This window comes from Rhinopithecus bieti, unplaced genomic scaffold, assembly GCF_001698545.2.
Source record: "Rhinopithecus bieti isolate Rb0 unplaced genomic scaffold, ASM169854v2 scaffold_42219, whole genome shotgun sequence".
In the NCBI taxonomy this organism is placed as follows: domain Eukaryota; kingdom Metazoa; phylum Chordata; class Mammalia; order Primates; family Cercopithecidae; genus Rhinopithecus; species Rhinopithecus bieti.
This window is the reverse complement of record NW_016817843.1, coordinates 1,185,934-1,209,404: the sequence shown is the minus strand read 5'-3', so window position 1 is coordinate 1,209,404 and position 23,471 is coordinate 1,185,934. Positions and strand designations below refer to the sequence as shown.

The window sequence follows — 23,471 nt, the reverse complement described above, 5'->3', positions numbered from 1 at the left end:
AAAAAAAAAAAAAAAAAAAAAAGCAGACTTCTAATTTACTTGAAGTAGTTTTTTTCTTCCTTTTTTAAAAAATGCACTCCTTTATCAGCAGGTATGGGAGAATAAATTTCTTTCTTAGCTGCCAAAGAAACACTGCCAGTAAGAGAGGAATAAAAAAAAAACGGCTTTATGCACATTACTCCATTTGTTCTGTACTGTGATGACTGCTGTTTGCAGAAATTCCCTGGGCTATATTAATTTCCCTCTGTTTGTACATTGATAGAATTATTCTAAGGGGAGAGATTTCTAGGAGTGAAATAGAAGAGAATGTGAAAAATAGTATGTACAAAGTTTAGAAGATTGCCTTTTGAGATAGTAGATTTCTAGTTGCTTATGTAATCTGGAGAAGACACTTCTTTGCAAGAGAAGTGCAAAATTTGTGCACAGACATATTCATATTGTATTGGTAATTAATTGATTATTTGTTTATTGCTAGAGAACCTTTACCCACTATGTTCAGCATGCTGCACCCACTAGATGAAATAACTCCACTTGTTTGTAAATCTGGAAGTAAGTGTATTTTTATATTCTTTTAGATAAGCTCTTTTTTTTGACTTTGGTGAGGGAGATTATAAAGGCGCTTATATGAAAACTGACTTATAAAAATAATACAATGTAAACATTTTACAAAAGTAATTTCTATTTTGAATTTCTTGAGTATCATGGTATTAACTGCTCAACAGTTATTTTGAGTAAAAATAAGGCATGTAAATCAATGAGGAATACTGATATATTTATTAACCTACCTGTAGATCACTTTGTTCTTTAATAATTAATAAGTAAATAAATGATACTTGGATGAAGTAAAGTTTTTTGTTGTTGTTGTTTTGGTTTTTTTTTTTTTTTGAGAGGGGTCTTGCTCTGTGGCCCAGGCTGGAGTGCAATGGTGCGATCTTGGCTCACTTGCAACCTCTGCCTCCCAGGTTCAAGAGATCCTCCCATGTCAGCTTCCCAAGTAGCTGGGACTGCAGGTGCGCTTCATCTCACCTAATTCTTTTGTATTGTTTGGTAGAGATGAGGTTTCCCCATGTTGCCCAGGCGGGTCTCAACCACCTAGGCTCAAACGATCCACCCGTCTCGGCATCCCAAAGTGTTAGGATTACAGGTGTGAGCGACTGCGCCTGGCTCAAGTTTTTTTCTGAGGAAAAAAAAATGGAGCCTTACATGTATGCTGTGTAATTTTTTTTTTTTTTTTTTTTGAGACGGAGTCTCGCTCTGTTGCCAGCCTGGAGTGCAGTGGTGCAATTTTGGCTCACTGCAACCTCTGCCTCCCGGGTTCAAGTGATTCTCGTGCCTCATCCAAGTAGCTGTCTGTAGTCATGTGCCACCATGCTGGCTAATTTTTGTATTTTTAGTAGAGACATGATTTTGCCATGTTGGCCAGTCTGGTCTTGAACTCCTGGCCTCAAGTGAACCGCCTGCCTCAGCCTCCTACAAATATTTCTACATGCTTATCTCTAAATTTTTAAGTTTGGCCAAACGTAGGACAATGAGGACTTGAAGGCTGAAAAAAAATTATATTCTTTGACATTTTTATTTTAGGACTTTATTCTAAGTACATACTCTGAAATTTCACTGGGGCTTTTATCTTTTTTTTTTTTTGTCTCCCCCGAGACGGAATCTTGCTCTGTCACCCAGGCTGGAGTACAGTGGCGCGATCTCAGCTCATTGTAACCCCTGCTTCCCGGGTTCAAGTGATTATCCTGCCTCATCCTCCCGAGTAGGTGGGATTACAGGCACATGCCACCACACCAGGCTAATTTTTTATATTTTTGGTAGAGACGGGGTTTCATCATGTTAGCCAGACTGGTCTCGAACTCCTGACTTCAGGTGATCCACCTGCCTCGGCTTCCCAAAGTGCTGGGATTACAGGCGTGAGTCACTGTGACCAACCAGCTGCTTTTTATCTTCTATATTATATCTGGGCAAACTGCAGGCCATGGGCTAAATCTGGCCTGCAGCATGTTTTTGTAAAGCTTGTGAACTAAGAATGGTTTTTTTGAGATGGAGTTTTGCTCTTGTCGCCCAGGCCAGAATACAATGGCACGATCTTGGCTCACTGCAACCTCCGCCTCCTGGGTTCAAGCGATTCTCTTGCCTCAGCCTCCCAAATAGCTGGGATTACAGGCATGTGCCACCACACTCAGCTAATTTTGTATTTTTAGTAGAGATGTAGTTTCACCATGTTGGTCAGGCTGGTCTTGAACTCCTGACCTCAGGTGATCCACCCACCTCGGCCTCCCAGTGTGCTGGGATTACGTCGTGAGCCACCACACCCAACATAAGAATGCTTTTTACCTTTTAAAGGGTTGTAGAAAATAACAAAGATTATGTGATAGAGTCAATACGTGGATAGCAAACTAAACTATTTAGTCTTTGATCTTTTACAGAAAAAGTTCAAATTTTATAGTATTACTAATTGCAGACAACCTGAATAAACATACTAGGGCCTGGGATTAAATGGCATGCAGCCTTTTTTTTTTTTTTTTTAAGTACAATTTCCATTTTACTTTTTTCTCTGGAGAATAGTCTGTTTTCAGTCTTTTTTTTTCTTTTTGAGATGGAGTCTTGCTCTGTCGCCCAGGCTGGAGTGCAATGGCGCGATCTCAGCTCACTGTAGCCTCCGCCTCCCAGGTTCAAGCGATTCTCCTGTCTCAGCCTCCCTAGTAGCTGAGATTAGGCACATGCCATCACGCCTGGCTAATTTTTTGTGTTTTAGTAGAGACAGGGTTTCACCATGTTGCCCACGCTGGTCTCGAACTCCTGAGCTCAGGCAATCCAACCACCTCGGCCCCCGAAAGTGCTAGGATTATAGGCATGAGCTGCAGCACCTGGCCTTGTCTTCAATCTTTAAGGACTCAGCTCCTTACATGGGCTTTGGTGGGGGTTTTGGGGCAGCACCGGAAGATCTAAATCGGGGTGGGCGTGTTTGGTCCTTGTGGGCTTTACGAGATGGATTCTTGACCACTTTTCTGTGAATTGGATATCTCACACAGTAATTTAGCTTCACATACAGCTTGGGAAGCACATAGGTATTGAAGACACTTGCTTCAGAAATGTCCTTGACTACTGCAGCCTCCACTACGTTTCAAATGATGAATTTCTTTTTTTTTTTTGAGACAGAGTGTCGCTCTGTTGCCCAGGCTGGAGTGCAGTGGCGCAATCTTGGCTCACTGCAAGCTCCACCTACCGGGTTCACGCCATTCTCCTGCCTCAGCCTCCTGCGTAGCCTCCTGTGTAGCACCTGCCACCACACCCCGCTACTTTATTTTTAGTGGAGATGGGGTTTCATTGTGTTAGCCAGGATGGTCTTGATCTCCTGACCTCGTGATCTGCCTGCCTCGGCCTCCCAAAGTGCTGGGATTGCAGGCGTGAGCCACCGTGCCCAGCGTCGAATGATGAATTTCTTAATGGCCTTGTCCTTAGGCATGCGTTGGGTACAGTTTGTGCAACGAATAGACTGCACGTGGCTGTGCCCCTTTTTGGCACAATTATTGTTCCTTCTTTTCTTTGTCATCTTGGAGGCATGGACTGGAGAGAGGAGTGCAGCCATTATTGATCATATTTTTGAATAACATTTAGTTAACTAGAAGTTGCTTATTTGTAATGTCAAGTAGGATACCAAACTTTAACACAGTGTGATTATAATTTTGTAAAAATGTATAAAGTATGTATATATGTATGAAGAAAACCAAAATTCTCTGATGTATTAATAGTAGATATTTTGATATGGTGGCATGATTTTATTTATAAAGTATTTCTTATGATTATAAAATCATATTTTTAAATTTTTCAATATTTTAACTGAGTGGGAAACATTTCCTGTTAAATGAGGATATGGAGACCGGTCCATGGTACTTTAGATTAAAAGCTGAACTCACTGGGAAAAACCTTGTTTTGCATGTGTAACTAGTAAAGCAGAAACAACAGTATACTACTGTTCAGCACTGTCTGAATAGTAATTATAGAGTACAGCTTTTATACAGAAGAACAGAACCAATAAGGAAGTCAAACTTGGCAGAATAGTTGAATGCAATTTATAAATAAGTAAGTTGTTGAAGAAGTCATCGACCTTTTACCTGTGGCTGATTAGTTTAATGGTGAGAGTCAGCACAAGTCTTAACATTTAACAGCATGTATGTGAAGCTGAAACTTGCAATGCTCTCATCTTTAATGTGTTTTAAGGAAGTTGATGCCTAAAGTAAATTTATTAAAAATTCAGAGTTAATTATTTAGGATATTAATAGATTTTGTGCTCTCTTTGGCTTGGTTGTTCTTTAACAATTTAAAGAGCTCCGTTCATCAGTATCAGTCTTGTAAAGCCCATTGTTCTATACCTGATTTTTCTTTTTTTTTTTTTAAGGTATTTTTGGTTCATCACGAGTGCAATATGTTGTAGATCATGCAATGAAAATTGTTTTCCTCAATGCTGACCCCTCTATTGTAATGACTTACGATGCTGTTCAAAATGTGCATTCTGTGTGGACTCTCCGGAGAGTCAAATCAGAGGTAAGGAGAAAGGCAAGTTACTTCTCCTTAATAGGAGGGGGTAGGCTGGGTGTATTGGCTCACACCTGTAGTGCCAGCACTTTGGGAGGCCAAGGTGGGCGGATCACTTGAGGTCAGGAGTTCAAGACCACCGTGGCCAACATAGTGAAACCCCATCTCTACCAAAAATATAAAAAATTAACCAGGTGTGGTGGCTCCTGTAATCCCATCTACTTGGGAGGCTGAGGCAGGAGAATCACTTGAAACCTGGGAAGGTGGAGATTGCAGTGAGCCAAGATTGTGGCCACTGCACTCCAACCTGGGTGAGAGAATAGAGACTCCATCTCAAAAAAAAAAAAAAAAAAAAAAAAAAAAATATATTATATATATAATATATATATATATATATATATGAAAGAATAGTTAATACTTCATACCCTCACTTTTTTTTTTTGGAAAATCACTTGTGAATAGTTGTTTTATTATTATTATCATCATCATCATCATCATCATCATCATCATCACATCATCATCTTTAGAGATGGGGCCTCACTCTGTCACCCAGGCTGAAGTATAATGGCACAATTATAGTTCACTGCAGCCTTGAACTCCTGGGCTCAAGTGATCCTCCTGCCTCAGCCTTCTGAGTAGCTAGGACTACAAGTGTGTACCACCACTCCCAGCTAATTTTTAATTTTTTGTAGAAATAGCATCTTGCTCTGTTGCCCAGGCTGGTCTTGAACTCCTTAGCTCAAGCTATCCTCTTGCCTCACCCTCCCAAAGTGCTGGGATTATAGATGTAAGCCACCGCACCTGGCCTCATTTGAGAAACAGATTGAGCTTCTTAGGAAAGAAGAAATACTGTGTCTTTAGTAACTGACTTCAGCTTGCATTCTTACAAGGAAATTGCTATTTTATTCTAATTACTGTCTTTTTTTCCTCTTTCTCTTTATTTTGACTTAAGGAAGAGAATGTTGTTTTAAAGTTCTCTGAACAGGGGGGAACCCCACAGAATGTGGGCACTAGCAGCTCCCTCACAGCACATCTCAGAAGCCTCTCCAAAGGAGATTCCCCTGTGACTTCACCTTTCCAGAATTACTCCTCCATTCACAGTCAGAGTCGCTCAACCTCATCACCCAGTCTGCATTCTCGTTCACCTTCTATTTCCAACATGGCAGCTCTAAGGTAGAAGGGTTTCCTGGTTTTTCTTTTTAAGCTTTCTCTTTTGTTTTGAAGGATTTAGAATTTCTGTTGACAGCTTTTTTTAGGGGAAATATATTTAGGGGAGATATTTTTTAGGGGAAATAGCCATTATCCCAATTGAGCCACTTTTATTTTTTTCTTTCGAGATGGAGTCTCGCTCTGTCACCCAGGCTGGAGTGCAGTGGCGCGATCTTGGCTCACTGCAAGCCCCGCCTGCCGGCTTCACGCCATTCTGCCTCAGCCTCCAGCTGGGACTGCAGGCGCCAGCCACCATGCCCGGCCTATTTGTTTTTTGTATTTTTAGTGGAGACGGGATTTCAGTGTGTTAGCCAGGATGGTCTCGATCTCCTGAGTTTGTGATCCACCCACCTCGGCCTCCCAAAGTGCTGAGATTACAGGCGTGAGCCACCGCACCCAGCCCTTAGCCACTTTTACTAAGATAGCTGAGTTGACCATGCCACATTCTTTCGAATGTGTCTTTCCTGAGTCGTATTTGAAGCTGCCACATTCTTTCCTGAGTCATGTTTTGAAGCTGCCTCTGCTCGCCCTAAGATTAGCTGCCTCATTTCTACCACTGTGTGGGCAACAGTTTGATGAATATGAATTCCCAAAATATTGTGGCACTATTTTACTTTTGCCTTAATTTATGTTAGTTTTTCCTTTTATTTTTTTCTTTGTTATTTGGTACCTAAATGTATCTATCTCTCTATATAGATATATATTTAAATCACCAGCTATCTATATCTCGTGCTACAGGGACATTGTTTTGTTGATATATATATGTCTGACTATACAGGGACACAGTTTAGAGCTTTTTGAATAATCAGTTCATTTTCTGAAAAAGAAGATGGTCTAAGTTTTAAGTTTTAAAAGATGAGTTCTTCTAATAAGAATTCTAAATCTTTGGAATATAGTAAAGCACCTTGACATAAACCATTTCAATAGCTACTCCTTTTTGAACAATTTTAATTTCTGACCTGGATTATGCCATGAATGCTCTTCTGTCTGTGGCATTTTGGGAAGTGTCATTGGAGTGTGTGTCATATAAGCCTGCCCTGCTAACTGTGATGTCCTCTCTCCTCTGTTTATTTTGCAGTCGTGCTCATTCTCCTGCCTTAGGAGTGCACTCTTTTTCAGGGGTGCAAAGGTTCAACATTTCAAGCCATAATCAGTCTCCAAAGAGACACAGTATTTCTCATTCTCCAAACAGTAATTCTAATGGCTCCTTTCTTGCACCAGAAACTGAGCCAATTGTTCCTGAACTGTGTATTGACCATTTGTGGACAGAAACGATGACTAATATAAGGTTCGTTGTATATATTATTGTTTTCAAAGAAAAATGTTGCTAAAAGTCTTAGGAAATATATGGCATTTTATTTAAAGTTTCCTTTTAGTATGATCAGTTGTTTTTTTTTTTTTTGAGACGGAGTCTTGCTCTGTCGCCCAGGCTGGAGTCCAGTGGGGCAATCTAGGCTCACTGCAAGCTCCGCCTCTCAGGTTCACGCCATTCTCCCGCTTAAGCCTCTGGAGTAGCTGGGACTACAGGTGCCACCACCATACCCGGCTAATTTTTTTTTTGTATTTTTAGTAGAGACGGAGTTTCACCGTGTTAGCCAGGATGGTCTCGATCTCCTGACCTCATGATCCGCCCACCTTGGCCTCCCACAAAGTGCTGGGATTACAGGCGTGAGCCACCGTGCCCGGCCATGATCAGTTATTAATATATGTAAAAATATATAGAGATATGTATTAAGGCCACCTCAGTTTCAATAGAGGATATTAATGATATTAAAGTGATCATAGGCTGGACGCAGTGGCTCATGCCTGTAATCCTAGCACTTTGGGAGGCTGAAGCAGGTGGATCACTTGAGCCTAGGAGTTCGAGGCCAGCCTGGCCAACATTGTGAAACCCTGTCTCTACTAAAAATAGAGTATGTATTGGTGCACACTCGTAATCCCAGCTACTCAGCTGGCTGAGACAGAATTGCTTGAACCAAGGAGGTGGAGGTTGCAGTGAGCTGAGATTGTGCCTGGGTGACAGAGTGAGACGCTATCTCAAAAAAAAAATAGTCATCATAAAAATATTATCTTGTCATCTGTTATTTCTTCCTTTATAGTAATAATCTATTAGGCTCTATAGTAATAATCTATTAGATGTCAGGTGTTTTTTGTTCTAGGGAGAAACAATTTCTATCAATGAGGAAATGTGGGTTTTTTAACATGTTTCCTAAGTTTTATGTTCATATTAGTTGAGTGCCAGCTTTACTTTTTGGGAAACATAGCTTAGATCTCTGTTCTAGGTGACCTTTCTTCTTTTATATTCTCTTTAATAATTTATGTGTTAATTTATATGCCAGTGTATATGCTAGTTAACAATCTAATAACTCACTGTCCCTGTCCTCAAAAGAGGTTGAAGGATGGTGACACCAGAGGGACTACTTTTGCTGGAAGGGCTTTGAAAGATGAATAGGTATTTCTAGGCAGGTAAGTTGGGAAAGGCCACAGATGGCAGCTGAGATCAGAACAAAAGTTCTGGTGAATGTGTGGTGTGTTTAGGGAATTATAAGTACTCCCACTCTGGTTTGTGCAGAGGGAGGGAAAAGGCTAATGAAGAGGAGGCTTCCTAGGCGCGGTGGCCCACACCTGTAATCACTCACTTTGGGAGGCTGAGGCGGATGGATCACTTGAGCTCAGGAGTTCAAGACCAAGCTGGCCAACGTGGTGAAACCACATGTCTACTACAAATACAAAAATTAGGTGTGATGACGTGCATCTGTAGTCCCAGCTACTCTGGAGTCTGAGGTGAGAGAATCATTTGAACCTGGGAGTTGGAGGTTGCAGTGAGCCAAGATCATACCACTGCACTCCAGCTCGGGCGACAGAGTGAGACTGTATGGGGAGAAAAAGGAAAAAAAGGAGGCTTGAGAGATTACTGATTGTCCTTTAGGCCTCTGGTCTATTGGATGACAGCGGTAAGAAGGCACTTTATAAGTGTGTTGGAAGTTTGAGAAAGAGCAGAACAATAAATGTGGAATTGTCAGCTTATAAGTGGTGATTGAGGTAAGAGAATTGGACTAGAATTGAAAAATTATTGTATTCAATAATTGTGTGTACGTGTAGTATATAGACCTTTTCCCAAGGAGAGGGTTTTAACATTCCTTAGATTCTCAAAGGGATTTGTGGCCTCCAAATAGTTAAAATCCAGTGGTGTAGAATTAGAAGAGGGCTGGGAACTGAAGTCCTGGAAACTTAAGATTTGGGGAATGGAAAGAGACAAAACTGGCACAGAGAGACAAAGCAGAAGAGGTCAGATGGGAGAAGGAGCAGGAAATACAGAACACATAAAAGAGAGAGCATTTCAAGAATACAGAGATGCCAGAACTGCCAGGTACTGGTGAAGTGTGGCCCTGAGAGTTGAGCCCAGAGAGGAGGTGCCTGGGTGGCAGTGGGTTCCTTGGTGACCTTGGCCAGAGCATTTTAAGCTGGGAGGATGGCGGGGGAAAGTGGGGTAAAAAAAGTAAATGGGGACTGAGAAAATGAACATAGGCATACAGACTATTGTAAGGAGTTTGCCTTTGAGTGGGATTGAAGATACAAAATTAGAGGGCGTCTCGGTCAAGGAGAGTTTTGTTTTTGCTGAACTATAATAGAATTAGTTTTCATGACATCTTGCCCCAGTATTTTCTTTTTCTCTTTTTTTTTTTTTTTTTGAGACAAAGTCTCCCTCTGTCACCCAGGCTGGAGTGCAGTGGCCGGATTTCAGCTCACTGTAAGCTCCGCCTCCCGGGTTCCCGCCATTCTCCTGCCTCAGCCTCCCGAGTAGCTGGGACTACAGGCGCCCGCCACCTCGCCCGGCTAGTTTTTTTTTTTGTATTTTTTAGTAGAGACAGGGTTTCACCGTGTTAGCCAGGATGGTCTCGATCTCCTGACCTTGTGATCCGCCTGTCTCGGCCTCCCTAAGTGCTGGGATTACAGGCTTGAGCCACCGCACCTGGCCTTTTTTCTCTTTTTTTGAGACAAGGTCTCACTCTGTCGCTCAGGCTGGAGTGCAGTGACTCAATCATAGTTCACTGCAGCCTTGGCCTTCTGGGCTCAGGTGATTCCCCCACCTCAGCCTCCCAGGTAGCTGGGACTATAGGCACACACCACCATGCCAAACTAATTTTTTGTAATTTTTGTAGAGAAGATTTTGCCGTGATGCCCAGGCTGGTCTCAAACTCCTGGGCTCAAGCAATCTGCTTGCCTCTGCCTCCCAAAGTAATGGGATTACAGGTGTGAGCCACTGTGACCCTGACCCCCAATATTTTCTTACTTAACCACAATACAAGTTTTATATCCAGTCAAATTGACAAAGTCTTTTATATACTCTAATGTTGAGTCCATTTTATATTTTAAGACTTTTAATGTGAAATAGTAGGCTATATGGACTATACTCAAGGGAAAGCACTGAAAATGCAGATGAGAGGAAATGATTGATGGAACAAGTAACCAGAAAGGTGCACAAGTGGTGAGATTAGCCTTGGGATAAAGAAGTGAAGGTTGATCAGATACGTAAGGCAGGAGGTTGAGCTCAAAGCTTAGAGCCTCGTTTTATCTGAAATATAAGGCAAATGTATACTCTTAAGAGAGAGTAGAATGGGGGATAGGTAGTCTGAAGAAAGTAAAGATGTGGATACAATGCTGAAGTAGTCTCTGGTTTGTTTCTCATATATAAAATAAAAGTATCCTACAATTAAAACTCGTTTTTCTTCAAACTTATTTGTAAGTTGGATATATTATAGATTCTTATTTTTTAGATTTATGGGTCTTCTGTAGCACTTTATTTATTTATTTTTTGAGACGGAGTTTCACTCTTGTTGCCCAGGCTGGAGCGCAATGGCACAATCTCGGCTCAACACAACCCTCCCAGGTTCAAGTAATTCTCCTGCCTCAGCCTCCCGAGTAGCTGGGATTACAGGCATGTGCCACCATGCCTGGCTAATTTTGTATTTTAGTAGAGATGGGGTTTCTCCATGTTGGTCAGACTGGTCTCAAACTCCTGACCTCAGGTGATCCACCCACCTTGGCCTCCCAAAGTGCTGGGATTACAGGTGTGAGCCACTATACCTGGCCTTCTGTAGCACTTTAGAAGGAAAGGTTTGGGAATTAGAGATACGATTTCAAAAAGAGATGTGAATGAGGAGAGAGGGGTAGATAGGAGAAATAGCATTATGAAAGATCTGACCCTTTGAGGGATAGGAATGCAAGTTTGCATGCATTACTTTACAAGAAGTAGCTTAGTTTGCATTACTTTACAGGTAGCTAGCTTACATAGTATGTAACGATCTTAGAACATAATCAAAGAACTAAAAAGATCATGAAGTTTAATTCTTAGAAATGTTTGTGTCTTCAAAATTATTGCTTGACCTAAGTAGTTTTAGATTTCTTGCAGAATATTTTCGAAGACTTTTTTTTTTTGAGATGGAGTCTTGCTGTGTCGCCCAGGCTCGAGTGCAGTGGCGTGATCTCGGCTCACTGCAAGCCCTGCCTCGTGGGTTCACACCATTCTCCCATTCTCCTTCCTCAGCCTCCAGAGTAGCTGGGACCACAGGCGCCCGCCACCATGCCTTGCTAATTTATTTTGTATTTTTAGTAGAGACAGGGTTTCACCGTGTTAGCCAGTATAGTCTGGATCTCCTGACCTCATGATCCCCCCGCCTTGGCCTTCCAAAGTGCTGGGGTTACAGGCGTGAGCCACCACACCCGGCCTCAAAGACTTTTAGTAGTTACTGTGGTAGATTCTTGGACCGGTGCTGACAGTTACTTTATTAATGTATCTATAGAGAGAAAAATTCACAAGCCTCAAAAGTGTTTATTACATCTGACCTATGTGGACAAAAGTTCCTGTGCTTTTTAGTGGAGTCCCAGCTCCAGTTACGGTAAGCGTGTGTGTTTCCCATTGTTTCTGTGTAAATAACTCAGCACTGCTTTTTCTTTTTATTTTCTTTCCTTTTTTTTGGCTAAGTAGTTTTATTTAGAAATAATTTACATGTCATAAAATTAACATGTTTTAACTGTACAAATAAATGATTTTTAGTAAATTACAGTGTTACACAACCATCACCACAACCCCAATTTTACAAGATTTATATCACCATACAAAGATTTCCTTGTGCTTGTTTGCAGTCAGTCTTGTTCGCATTTCCAGCGTCAGGCAACCATGCTAGGCTTCTGCCTTTATAGATTAGTTTTTTCTGGACATTTATATATATATAATGTATGTACGCACAGTGTCTGTAGCTTTTTGTGTTTAGCTTTCACTTAGCGTGATGTTTTTAGGATCCACCATTTAGTAACGTACCATTATTTCATACCTATTGCTATGTAATAGTCTATTGTATAGATCTACCATGTTTTGTTTATCTGTTCATCAGTTGATGGACTTTTGGTTTATTTCCACCTCTTGACTACTGAGAATTATGACAGTATGAACAGTTGAGCAAAAATCTTGAGCAAATATGTGGACATATGTGATTTTATTTTTCTTGAGTAAATACTTAGGATTGGGTCGTTGGGTTGAATGGTAAATTCATGTTTAACTTTTTAAGAAATCACCAATCTGTTTTCCAAATAGCTTGTATCATTTTATATTCCCACCAGCAGAATACGAAGGTTAATGTCTCTTTATCCTTGACAGGATTGGATATCATCACACTCTTTGATTGTAGCTATTTTCTAGTGGTTGTGAAGTGGCTTTAATTTGCTTTTCTCTAATGCATTCTGATGTTGATCATCTCATGAAGTTATTAGCCATTCATTTATCTTCTTAGGTAAAATATCTATTCAGATCTTTTGCCATTTATTTACCTTCATATTTTGAAATACGATAGATCACAGCAAGTTACAAAATAGTAAACAAGTCCTGTGTACCTTGCTTTCTTTTTCCCTCATAGGTAACCTCTTATATAACTATATAATACGTTATCATAACCAGGAAATAGATGATCTACACACTTTATTTCAAATTTCATCAATTTGACATGTGCTCATTTATGTGTATATATGGTTCTATGCAGTTTTTTCACATGTGTAGATGTGTGTAAATACCACCACCGTCAAGATACAAAACATCTTTATCTCTCTTATGTTAACTCCTTATAGTCACATACACCATTACCCACCGATCCTGGCAACCACTAATTCTCTATGTTGATAATGTGACATTTGTGAATGTTGCATAAATGGGCTCATACAGTTATGTAAACTTTTGAGATTGTCTTTTTCTGTTCAGCATAATACTTTTAATACCCATACAGGTTGTTGCATATATCAAGTTTCTTTTTTATTTTATTATTTAGCTGTGTAAAGTTTCAAGAGAGTAATGATAAAACCCAGCTCATCTTTGGTTCAGTGACCAACATACCAGCAAAGGATGCAGCACCAGTGGAGGTAATGTAGGCACATTTGAGAAGTTGAAAATTATTATGTCTCATCAGATTTTTCAGTCAAAAAATCTGTTAATTTGCTCAGATTGGGAAATTAATTTTTTGTCTTTTTTCTTTTTTAGAAAATAGACACCATGCTGGTCTTGGAAGGCAGTGGAAACCTGGTGCTATACACAGGAGTGGTTCGGGTAAGCAAAAAATAGCACTCCAGGCATTTAGTAGGACTTCAGACTGCCTCTATGAATATTTTTAATGTTACTTTAGATTGATATTTTAAATTTGTTATGTTCCGGCCTGCACAATTTGGCAGAAGATTTTTGTTAATAATTCTCAGTGAAGCTTCCCATTCAGGTGGGTCCTAATTTGGAGGGTTATGGCTCACTGCTATTAAATGCATTGGCACTGTAAACCTGTCACAGATGGGAAACCTTCAATGAGTATAGGTAGATTTTTTTTTTTAAAGTTAAACTAGTTTTGAAATTGAAGCATGGGTACCTTTGGTAAGTACTAAAGTTCTGGTAAAGTTTCATTATATTAAATGTGGTATATGTTAGCTGTATTTTTTTAACATTTGTGAAATATACACAGAGAATGTACATTTTACAAATTTAAATTATGAAATTTAAATACACACATACAATTTGAATAGTAATGAAGTGAATATTCAGATACCCAGTATACTGGCTGAGAAATAGAATATTGCCAGTATCCTTATTTTTATTATGTTCTTTTCTGATTGCATGCCATCTTCCCCTGACCTCGAGATAGAAGAATCCTGATTTTGTGATAAATCAGTTGTTCATATTACTAGTTTTTACAGTTATGTATGTATCACTAAAAGATGCATTATTTAGTTTTCCTTGTTTTTGAATTTTTTTTTTTTTTTTTTGAGAACGAGTCTCGCTCTGCCGCCCAGGCTGGAGTGCAGTGGCCGGATCTCAGCTCACTGCAAGCTCCGCCTCCTGGGTTTACGCCATTCTTCTGCCTCAGCCTCCCCAGTAGCTGGGGCTACAGGTGCCCGCCACGTCGCCCGGTTAGTTTTTTGTATTTTTTTAGTAGAGACGGGGTTTCACCGTGTTAGCCAGGATGGTCTTGATCTCCTGACCTTGTGATCCGCCCGTCTCGGCCTCCCAAAGTGCTGGGATTACAGGCTTGAGCCACTGCGCCCAGCCTTGAATTTTTATATAGAAAAGATACTGTGTATTCTTCTCTGATGTACTTATTTTGCGCAACATTATATTTGTTTTAGATTTGTCTGTGTTGATGCGTAGTGTTGTTTACTCATTCAGTGTTATGTATATATTTAATAGTGTTCCATTGTACCTCGTTTTGTGCTTTGTTTTATTGTACTTCACAGATACTGCATATGGTTTTTACAGATTGAAGGTTTGTGGCAACTTTGTGTTGAGCAAGTCTGTTGGTCCCAGTTTTCCAGCAGCATGTGCTCATTTTGTGTCTCTGTTTCATATTTTGATAATTCTTGTATTATTTCAAACCTTTTTGTTATTAGTTTATCTGTTATGATGATCTGTGATCAGTGGTCTTTGATGTTACTATTGGAATTGTTTTGGGGCACCATGAACTGTACCCATATAAGATGAGGAACTTAATTGATAAATGTTTTGTGTGGTCTGCCTGATCATTTGACCCCTTTCCTGTCTCTGTCCCTCTCCTTCTGTCTCCCTATATCCTGAGACAAAACAATATTGCAGTTAGACTAATTGGCCGGGCGCCGTGGCTCACGCCTGTAATCCCAGCACTTTGGGAGGCTGAGGCGGGTAGATCACGAGGTCAGGAGATTGAGACCATGCTGGCTAACACGGTGAAACACCGTCTCTATTAAAAAATACAAAAAATTAGCCGGGCGTGGTGACAGGTGCCTGTAGTCCCAGCTACTTGGGAGGCTAAGGCAAGAGAATGACCTGAACCTGGGAGGCGGAGGTTGCAGTGAGCTGAGATCGTGCCACTGCACTCCAGCCTGGGCGACAGAGCCAAACTCTGTCTCAAAAAAAAAAAAAAGGAATTAGACTAATTAGTAACCCTGTAATGGCCTCTAAGTTTTCAAATGAAGGGAAAAATCACAAGTTTCTCACTTTAAATCAAAAACTAGAAATGATTAAGCTTAGTGAGGAAGGCATGTTGAAAGCCGAGATAGGTTGAGAGCCAGACCACTTGTGCGCGAGAGCCAACCTGTTCATGCAAAGGGAAAGCTCTTGAAGGAAATTAAAAGTGCTATTTCAATGAACATGGCAACTGATAAAGCAAAGCAGCCTTTTCACCGATATGAAGAAAGTTTCAGTGTCTGGACAGAAGATCAAACAAGCCATAACATTCCCTTATGCAGAAGTTGAATCCACAGCAAGACCGTAACTCTCTTCAATTCTGTGACGGCCGAGAAAGGTGAAGAAGATGCAGATGAAAAGTTGTAAGCTAACAGAGATTGATTCTTGAGGTTTAAGGAAAAAAGCCCTCCCCATAACACAGAAGTGCAAGGTGAAGCAGCATGTGCTGATGTAGAAGCTGCTAAGATAATTGACGCAGGTGGCTACACTAAACAGATTTTCAGTGTGGATGCAACAGCTTTCTTTTGGAAGAAGATGCCATCTAGGACTTTAATAACCTGAGAGAAGTTAGTTCCTGGCTTCAAAGGACAGCCTTACCCTCTTGTTAGGGGCTAATGCAGCTGGTGACTTTAAGATGAAGCCAGTGCTCATGTACCATTCCAAAAATCTTAGGGCCCTTAAGAATTAGGCCAAGTCTGATCTGCCTGGGCTCTATAAATGGAGCAACAAAGACTGGATGGCAGCACGCCTGTTTATAGCATGGTTTACTGAATATGTTAAGCCCACTGTTGAGACTATTGTTCAGAAAAAAGATTCCTTTCAAAATATTACCGCTCATTGATAGTGCACCTGGTCATCTGAGATCTCTGAGGGAGATGTACAGGAGATGAATGTTGTTTTCATGCCTGCTGACACATCTGTTCTGCAGCCTGTGAAGGAGTAATTTTGACTTTCAAGTCTTACTATGAAATACATTATTTAACTAGAACTGCCATAGATAGTGATTCCTTTAAGGGATCTGGCAAAGTCCATTGAAAACCTTCTGAGCCGGGTTCAGTGGCACACGCCTGTAATCCCAGCACTTTGGGAGGCTGACGGAGGCAGATCACAAGGTCAGGAGATTGAGACCATCCTGGCTAACAGTGAAACCCTGTCTCTACTAAAAATACAAAAAATTAGCCAGGGGTAGTGGTGGAAGCCTATATATAGTCCCAGCTACTTGGGAGGCTGAGGTAGGAGAATGGCGTGAACCCGGGAGGCGGAGCTTGCGGTGAGCCAAGATCGCGCCACGGCACTCCAGCCTGGGCAACAGAGGGAGACTCCGTCTCAAAAAAAAAAAAACCTGGAAAGGATTCACCTTTCTCTTTTTTTTTTTTTTTTTTTTTTTTGAGACGGTTGCTCTGTCACCAGGCTTGGAGTGCAGTGGCCCGATCTCAGCTCACTGCAAGCTCCGCCTCCCAGGTTTACGCCATTTCTCCTGCCTCAGCCTCCCCGAGTAGCTGGGACTAACAGGCGCCCGCCACCTCGCCCCGGCTAGTTTTTGTAATTTTTTAGTAGAGACGGGGTTTTCACGTGTTAGCCAGGAATGGTCTCGATCTCCTGACCTCGTGATCCGCCCGTCTCGGCCTCCCAAAGTGCTGGGATTACAGGCTTGAGCCACCGCGCCCGGCCCAAGGATTCACCTTTCTAGATGCCGTTAAGAATCTTCATGATTCATGGGAGGAGGACAAAATATCAACAGAAACAGGAATTTGGAAGAAGTTGATTCCCACCCTCATGGATAACTTTGAGGGGCTCAAAACTTCAGTGGAGGAAGTCACTGCAGATGTGGTGGAAATAGCAAGATAATTAGAAGTAGAGCCTTAAGATGTGACTGAACTGACAAAATCTTATGATTAAACCTGAACAGAATTGCCAAACCTGAACAGAATTGCCAAACTTGAACAGAATTGCCAGAATCTTATGATCAAACTTGAAGAGTTACTTCTTCTGGATGAGCAAAGAAAGTGGGAATATACAGAAAACAAATATTAAATGGCAGATTTAAATCCCACTAGGCCACTAATTAAATACAATGGTCTAACACAAATAACAGAGACTAGCAGAAGGGATTAGAAAATACAGCCCAACTATATATGTTGGTTATAAGAAGCTTTCTTCAAATGTAATGACATAGGTAAGTTAAAGGATGGAAAAAAGATATTATGCAAACAATAATCAAAAGATAGCTGGAGTCGCTATAAAGTGGGGAAAAAAAAATGACCAGGAACAAAGAGAGACTTTAGTTAAAGGGCCAAATCACCAAGAAGGCACCCTTGAATATTTTATAAATGTCTGTTCATTCCCTTTGGTTGATAATGTTGTTCATGTCCTCTCCATCCTTGGCAATTTCTTTTCTTTTTTTTTGATACAGTGTCTCGCTCTGTCACTCACGCTGGAGTGCAGTGGTCAGATCACAGCTTACTGCACCCATGACCTTGTGACTCATGCAATCCTCCCACCTCAGCCTCCCAAAGTGCTGGGATATTACAGACATGGGCCACCGCACCCAGCCTGGCAAACTTTTTATGTAGGAGTTCAGACAAGTATCTTAGCCTCTATGGGCCACACGCAGTCTCTGTTACATATTTGTCTTTTGTTTTTTTTTCCTTAACCATTTAAGTACGTAAAACCTATTCTTAGCTCACAGACTGTACAAAAACAGGAGACAAGCCAGATTTGGTCATGGAACGTGGTTTGCTGACCAAGGATCTAAATAGATGCAGAGAAATCATTTGATGAAATCAAATATCTGTGATAAAAAAAATTCTCAGCAAACTAGAAATAGAAGGGGACTTCCTCAAATAGATGAGGGACATTCAAAATTTTCACTGTGCCTCCTGGTGAGGAGGAAGGGAGGGCCATGACTTTTTTCTTGGTGTTTGCAAAGAGTAGGGCAGGTATAGTGAAAAGTTTCTGTCCTGATTGGACACTCTTTTCCCAACTCTTTGGCTGGAAAGAGTAAGAGTTTCTTAGGGCCTGTTTTGTCTGTGAACATTGGAATGTCTGTGTTGCAGACACTTTGAAAGCCTGAGGCCTGGTTATGTAAGGAGTCAAAAAAACCGAAAACCTAGGGAATTCATCATTAGGTCATTCCTGGGTCTCAGGTTACTAGCCAGTTGATCTTCTTTTCTTTACTTCTTCAGAATCTTCTGTTAGTTACATTATAAATTTTATTCAGTTTTTTTTTTCTTTTTGGTGATTAATGGGGGAAATAGCATGGTATGTGCTTATCCCATCTTTTCATAAATTAGGGGTTTGAGATAGCTTTTAAAAAATTGTGCATAACTAGTTCTCACTGTTATTTTTGTTTTTTAAGCCTAAGGATTTTATTGGTGCAACTCCTATTATTTTGTTAGCTTTTGAGTAGTGTATTAACATGAATATGTATAGTGTTAAGATCTCATTTTAGTTCTGGGCATCTCCTTTTTAGTCTTATCACGTTTTCAGCCTGTAGAGATGTGAATTTCTGTTTTTCCTAAGTACCCTACAGATAGCCAAAATAAGGAGTGGTTAGCATAAATTGTCAACTCATTCTTTTTTTTTTTTTTGAGACGGAGTTTCGCTCTTGTTGCCCAGGCCTGGAGTGCAATGGCACAGTCTTGTCTCACTGCAACCTCTGCCTCCTGGGTTCAAGCAGTTCTCGTGCCTTAGCCTCCCAAGTAGCTGGGACTACAGGTGTATGCCACCACGCCCAGCTAATTTTTGTATTTTTAGTAGAGATGGGATTTCACCATGTTGGCCAGGCTGGTCTCGGACTCCTGACCTTGGGCGATCCACCTACCTCGGCCTCCTGAAATGCTGGGATTACAGGCATGAACACCGTGCCCTGCCGACTCATTTTTTTTAAGATCAAAGAATTTATTCTAATTTATATAGAGTATTTTTGAGGAAGAAATAATTGAGAGTTTATTACTGAAGACAGATTGTGTGCTGGAGAGCAATTTGAATTAGGTTGGATTTAATTTCTTGAGCATTACCTGACCTTATTTTTTAAGCCCCTGGGGGATAATTGGTGCTCTTTCTCTCAAGGTTTGAGACTTCTAAGATTGTTGCCTATAGTCTCTGAAAGCTTAGAGTTCTTACTGTCTTTATGACCAAAAGGTAGAAGAGTGCATAGTGTACAGATTTTTATAGAATGTGTTGACTATATTAACATTCCCCTCCTTGCCTGCAAAAAAAAGTCTTCAGTAATGAAGAGAAGGAATCCAACCAAGAGAAGTTATACCAAGTTGTGGGAGACCTAGGTGGGCAGATCGCTTCAGCCCAGAAGTTCAAGACCAGCCTGCATAACATGGTGAAACCCTGTCTCTACCAAAAAATACAAAATTAACCAAGTGTAGTGACATGTGCCTGTAGTTACAGCTACTCTGGAGGCTGAGGTGGGAGGATCACTTGAGCCTGGTAGGTTGAGGCTGCAGTGAGCTGAGATCATGCCACTGTACTCCAGCCAGGGTGAAAGAGTGAGATCTTGTCTCAAAAAAACAAAAACAAAAACAAAACCCAAAATTATACCAAAATATTTGCAATTGGATGGTGGAGTTGGATAGATTATTGACATTTGAATTGTTTCTTTGTTGTGTTTGGTGAACATAAACTTAGAAATATCAAAAGAAATATATGTTTACATTTGTTAACATTTTATTTAAGGATATGATGCATTAAAAGCAATATTTTTTTCCCACGTTTTTATTGCTTAAAGGTGGGAAAGGTTTTTATTCCTGGACTGCCAGCTCCTTCTCTAACGATGTCCAACACAATGCCTCGGCCCAGTACTCCACTTGATGGCGTTAGTACTCCAAAGCCTCTTAGTAAACTCCTTGGATCATTGGATGAGGTAAGAAATGGACTAGGTGTTGTCAGAAAGTTAACATTTTTTAAAGAAGTTTGGTCAAATATTAGTTCTTTCCATGGTTAACTTAATTTTAGTTAGTACTTGGAGAATAAATGTTTTCAAACAGAAGTGATTCAGTTAACATACATTGACCTCCCTCGTGATTTGTGTGATACTTTTTGAAGGTGCTGGAGAGATGGAAATGATACGTTCTTTTCCATCCAGGGATCTCACAATTGTGTGGAGTTGATGTACTATCTGCATAAGAAATTAGAATTTAAGAAAAACTCATGACTTACGAATGAGGAAAAGAGAGTACCATCGTTGATTGACTGATGGGAAGATAACATCCAATGGGAGGACATGGCAAAATGAAAGCCTCATCTCTGAGGCTGTCAGTCTTGGTTTGGACCTTGGGGATGAGTAGGATATCTGTAGGTAGAAAGGAACATTCAAGGCAAGGAGGAATCACACAGGCACAGGCAGGAAGGCCAGATAATGCGGAACGTTTTTTAATGGATATTTGTATCTTTATCTCCTAATCATTAGTTAAGGACTCAATAAATCTGTAGAATAAATACTTATAAAAGTACAAGTAGGGTGTCGCAGGATAGAGTTTGGATAACAATAATCTTTTTTGAGCATTTTCTATGTGCTAGGCATTGTTCTCAGTGCTTTATTAGTATTAATTATTTCCTTAGAACAACTTTATTGAGAAGATACTACTATGAATCTTTTTTTTTTTTTTTTTTAACAAATGAGAGGTTACAAATGAAATAAACCTAATAAGTGGTAAAGCTAGGATTTATACTCTTACTAATGTGCTCTTAAAGGAAGAAAGGATGAAAAGGTGGTTTTATTCTGAATGCAATTGCCAGGGCCTTACAGGATTTTGAGAAAGGAGTTACGAGGTTTTGGATCCTTGTTGTAGGTAGGTGTATTTTGGGATTAAAGATAAGGAGACCAGTTAGCCTCCAAGTGAGGTTGTCTGTGTCAGTGTAAGAAGTATGAAGAGGGTCTGAGTATGTGTGGAAAGGAGGGAATAACATGAGAGGCCTTGAGACGTAGAAATGAGTTTGACAGCTGATTGGTTTTGTGCTCCTGGGCTGGGGAAAGCTGATGTGACATGAGGCTCCAAATTCTCTCAATGACCTGGGAAGGTACCTGGGTTTACCAAGTTAGGAAGCCTGGCGAAAAGTGGTCTGTATTTAAAGAACATGTGAGTGTGGATGTTTAGGGACAGTTCAAAGGGAAGGTTATCGTTATCAATTGTATTCGATAATGTCTATGTCTTCATTAAATTTTTAAACGTGCAACATTGAGTTTTTTCCTTCACACCAGCACATTTGCAGAACATTCAAAGGGGAGCTGGAGAAGTGTCAGAGTGTTTTGTGTGATTCAGAAGAATTTCTCTTATAATGGAAAATGGTTTCCAACTTCTTTAGAATTCTATAAGCCTGGTAACAATTAGTGCCTTTTTGATAGGTGTAAGGTCATGGAAATAATAGTCTAACACATTGGCTGATAGCTTTTCCACTTCTCTGGAAGATTTTGCTAGTAGACTTAGAGCCAGGACCAGTAGAGCTGAATTTTTCCTGGTGACTTTTAGAGTAGAATCTGGAATAGAATAAATACATCTTAGTCTTGATTGTCAGTGTTGACAAGATATTCACTTAGAGATATATAAATTGAATTAAAGGAATCAAAAAAGGATCAGTGGTCATGACTGGAGATTTAAGATTGGAAGGATCTGCATGTAGATAGTAACTAAGATCATTTAAATTTTTTGTTTGCATATCTGCAGTAAAGCAAATACATGCTGTTCCTGTATTTTTGAGTAAATAATTGCCTATAAGGGAAATGCCACGAAATACTGGTCTCATTTGTTTGCTTTTTCATTATTGTCCTTTCTTCCTGGGCTCTTAGTGCCTCAGCTGCCTCAAATCACAGTTTAGTTTAGTTTAGTTTTTTTTTTTTTTGAGATGGAGTCTTGCTCTGTCGCCCAGGCTGGAGTACAGTGGTGCAATCTCACTGCACTGCAACCTCCACCTCCTGGGTTCGAGCAATTCTCCTGCCTCAGCCTCCCAGATAGCTGGGACTACAGGCACCTGCCACCATGCCTAGCTAAATTTTGTATTTTTAGTAGAGATGGGGTTTCACCATGTTGGCCAGGCTGGTCTTGAACTCTTGACCTCAAGTGATCCACCCGCCTTAGCCTCCCAAAGTGCTGGGATTATAGGCATGAGCCACCGTGCCTGGCCCACAGTTTAGTCTTTAGCCCTGTAGGGTTGCTAACGGGGCTGCTGGCTTCTCTCCCTCTTAGCTATGACTTTCCTTGCATATTGTCAGCCTTTCCATATATTCCTCTTACCACCAAAATTTGCAGATGGCCAGAGCAGGAAAAGCAAGTTTCCCCAAGAACGTTGGCCCCCTTCCCTGCAGTTGCTTTCTTTAGGTGAGAATGTTGGCCCCCTTCCCTTCTCTCCTAGATCTTGGTCCCTCAAGTCCAGGTTGCTTCCACAGTTTTCCCACAGCCATCAATTAGATGTTTTCCTTTTACCTACCTTTTCTAGTTGTTTTCTGTGAGGACCTTGGTTTGCTGGTACTTCATTGTATCTGGAACAAAATTTTTTAAAGAGCCAGGGTCTTGCTATGTCACCCAGGCTGGAGGGCAGTGGCTATTCACAGGCTCACCACAGCCTCAAATTCCTAGGCTCAAGTGATTCTTCTGCCTCAGTCTTCGCAGTAGCTGGAACTCTACAGGTGCGCACCAGCATGCTTGACTTGGAGCAGAATGTTTTAAAATCATTACATCTTATTGTTTGTTAGAACATATGCAAAAAAGAAATAGTTAAGTTTCCTTGTCCTTAATTTCTCAGAAAACAATTCATTTGTGTTATGTTTATGACTTTTTACAGGTTGTTCTGTTGTCGCCAGTTCCAGAACTGAGGGATTCTTCAAAACTTCATGATTCTCTGTATAATGAGGATTGTACTTTCCAACAACTTGGAACTTACATTCATTCTATCAGAGATCCTGTCCATAACAGAGTCACCCTAGTAAGTATAAATAGTTGGTAGCTTTCCAAGAGGTGGGCTGGCATTTCGAATTTGACAGAATAGAAAATTTTGTCTGAAAAATGACAACAAACATTTCTCATGATTTAAAAAAATCTATTGTGTCATTTTTTGGCACTATATTTCTTTATACAGTAATTCTGCTTGTTTTCTACAGTTTCTGTATTTTTAAAAACAGTGAAAATGAAAGCTTGAGTCAGTTGAATTGTATATTGATATGATTTTTTGTCTTTTCATTAAAAGTAAATGTCCTTGGCCGGGCGCGGTGGCTCAAGCCTGTAATCCCAGCACTTTGGGAGGCCAA

The 23,471-nt window shown here is 40.5% G+C and overlaps 2 protein-coding genes across 4 annotated transcripts in view; one reads left to right on the top strand and one right to left on the bottom strand.

The window, feature by feature from the left end:
• Positions 1 to 23,471, top strand: part of ANAPC1 (anaphase promoting complex subunit 1) — a 128,834-nt gene that overhangs the window by 20,162 nt on the left and 85,201 nt on the right. For all 3 annotated transcript variants that reach the window (XM_017856211.1, XM_017856210.1, XM_017856213.1), the window contains 9 exons: positions 476 to 549; positions 4,403 to 4,548; positions 5,492 to 5,712; positions 6,827 to 7,036; positions 11,553 to 11,648; positions 13,068 to 13,158; positions 13,277 to 13,342; positions 19,959 to 20,093; positions 23,009 to 23,149. In XM_017856211.1, coding sequence (XP_017711700.1) covers positions 476 to 549; positions 4,403 to 4,548; positions 5,492 to 5,712; positions 6,827 to 7,036; positions 11,553 to 11,648; positions 13,068 to 13,158; positions 13,277 to 13,342; positions 19,959 to 20,093; positions 23,009 to 23,149 — 1,180 coding nt within the window. The remainder of the gene's footprint in view (positions 1 to 475; positions 550 to 4,402; positions 4,549 to 5,491; positions 5,713 to 6,826; positions 7,037 to 11,552; positions 11,649 to 13,067; positions 13,159 to 13,276; positions 13,343 to 19,958; positions 20,094 to 23,008; positions 23,150 to 23,471) is intronic.
• Positions 2,906 to 3,556, bottom strand: LOC108518070 (40S ribosomal protein S26-like). The gene is made up of 2 exons (XM_017856214.1): positions 3,433 to 3,556; positions 2,906 to 3,129 (listed from the first exon to the last, which is right to left on the bottom strand). Exons 1-2 carry the CDS (start codon positions 3,554 to 3,556, stop codon positions 2,906 to 2,908), a joined length of 348 nt encoding a protein of 115 aa, XP_017711703.1.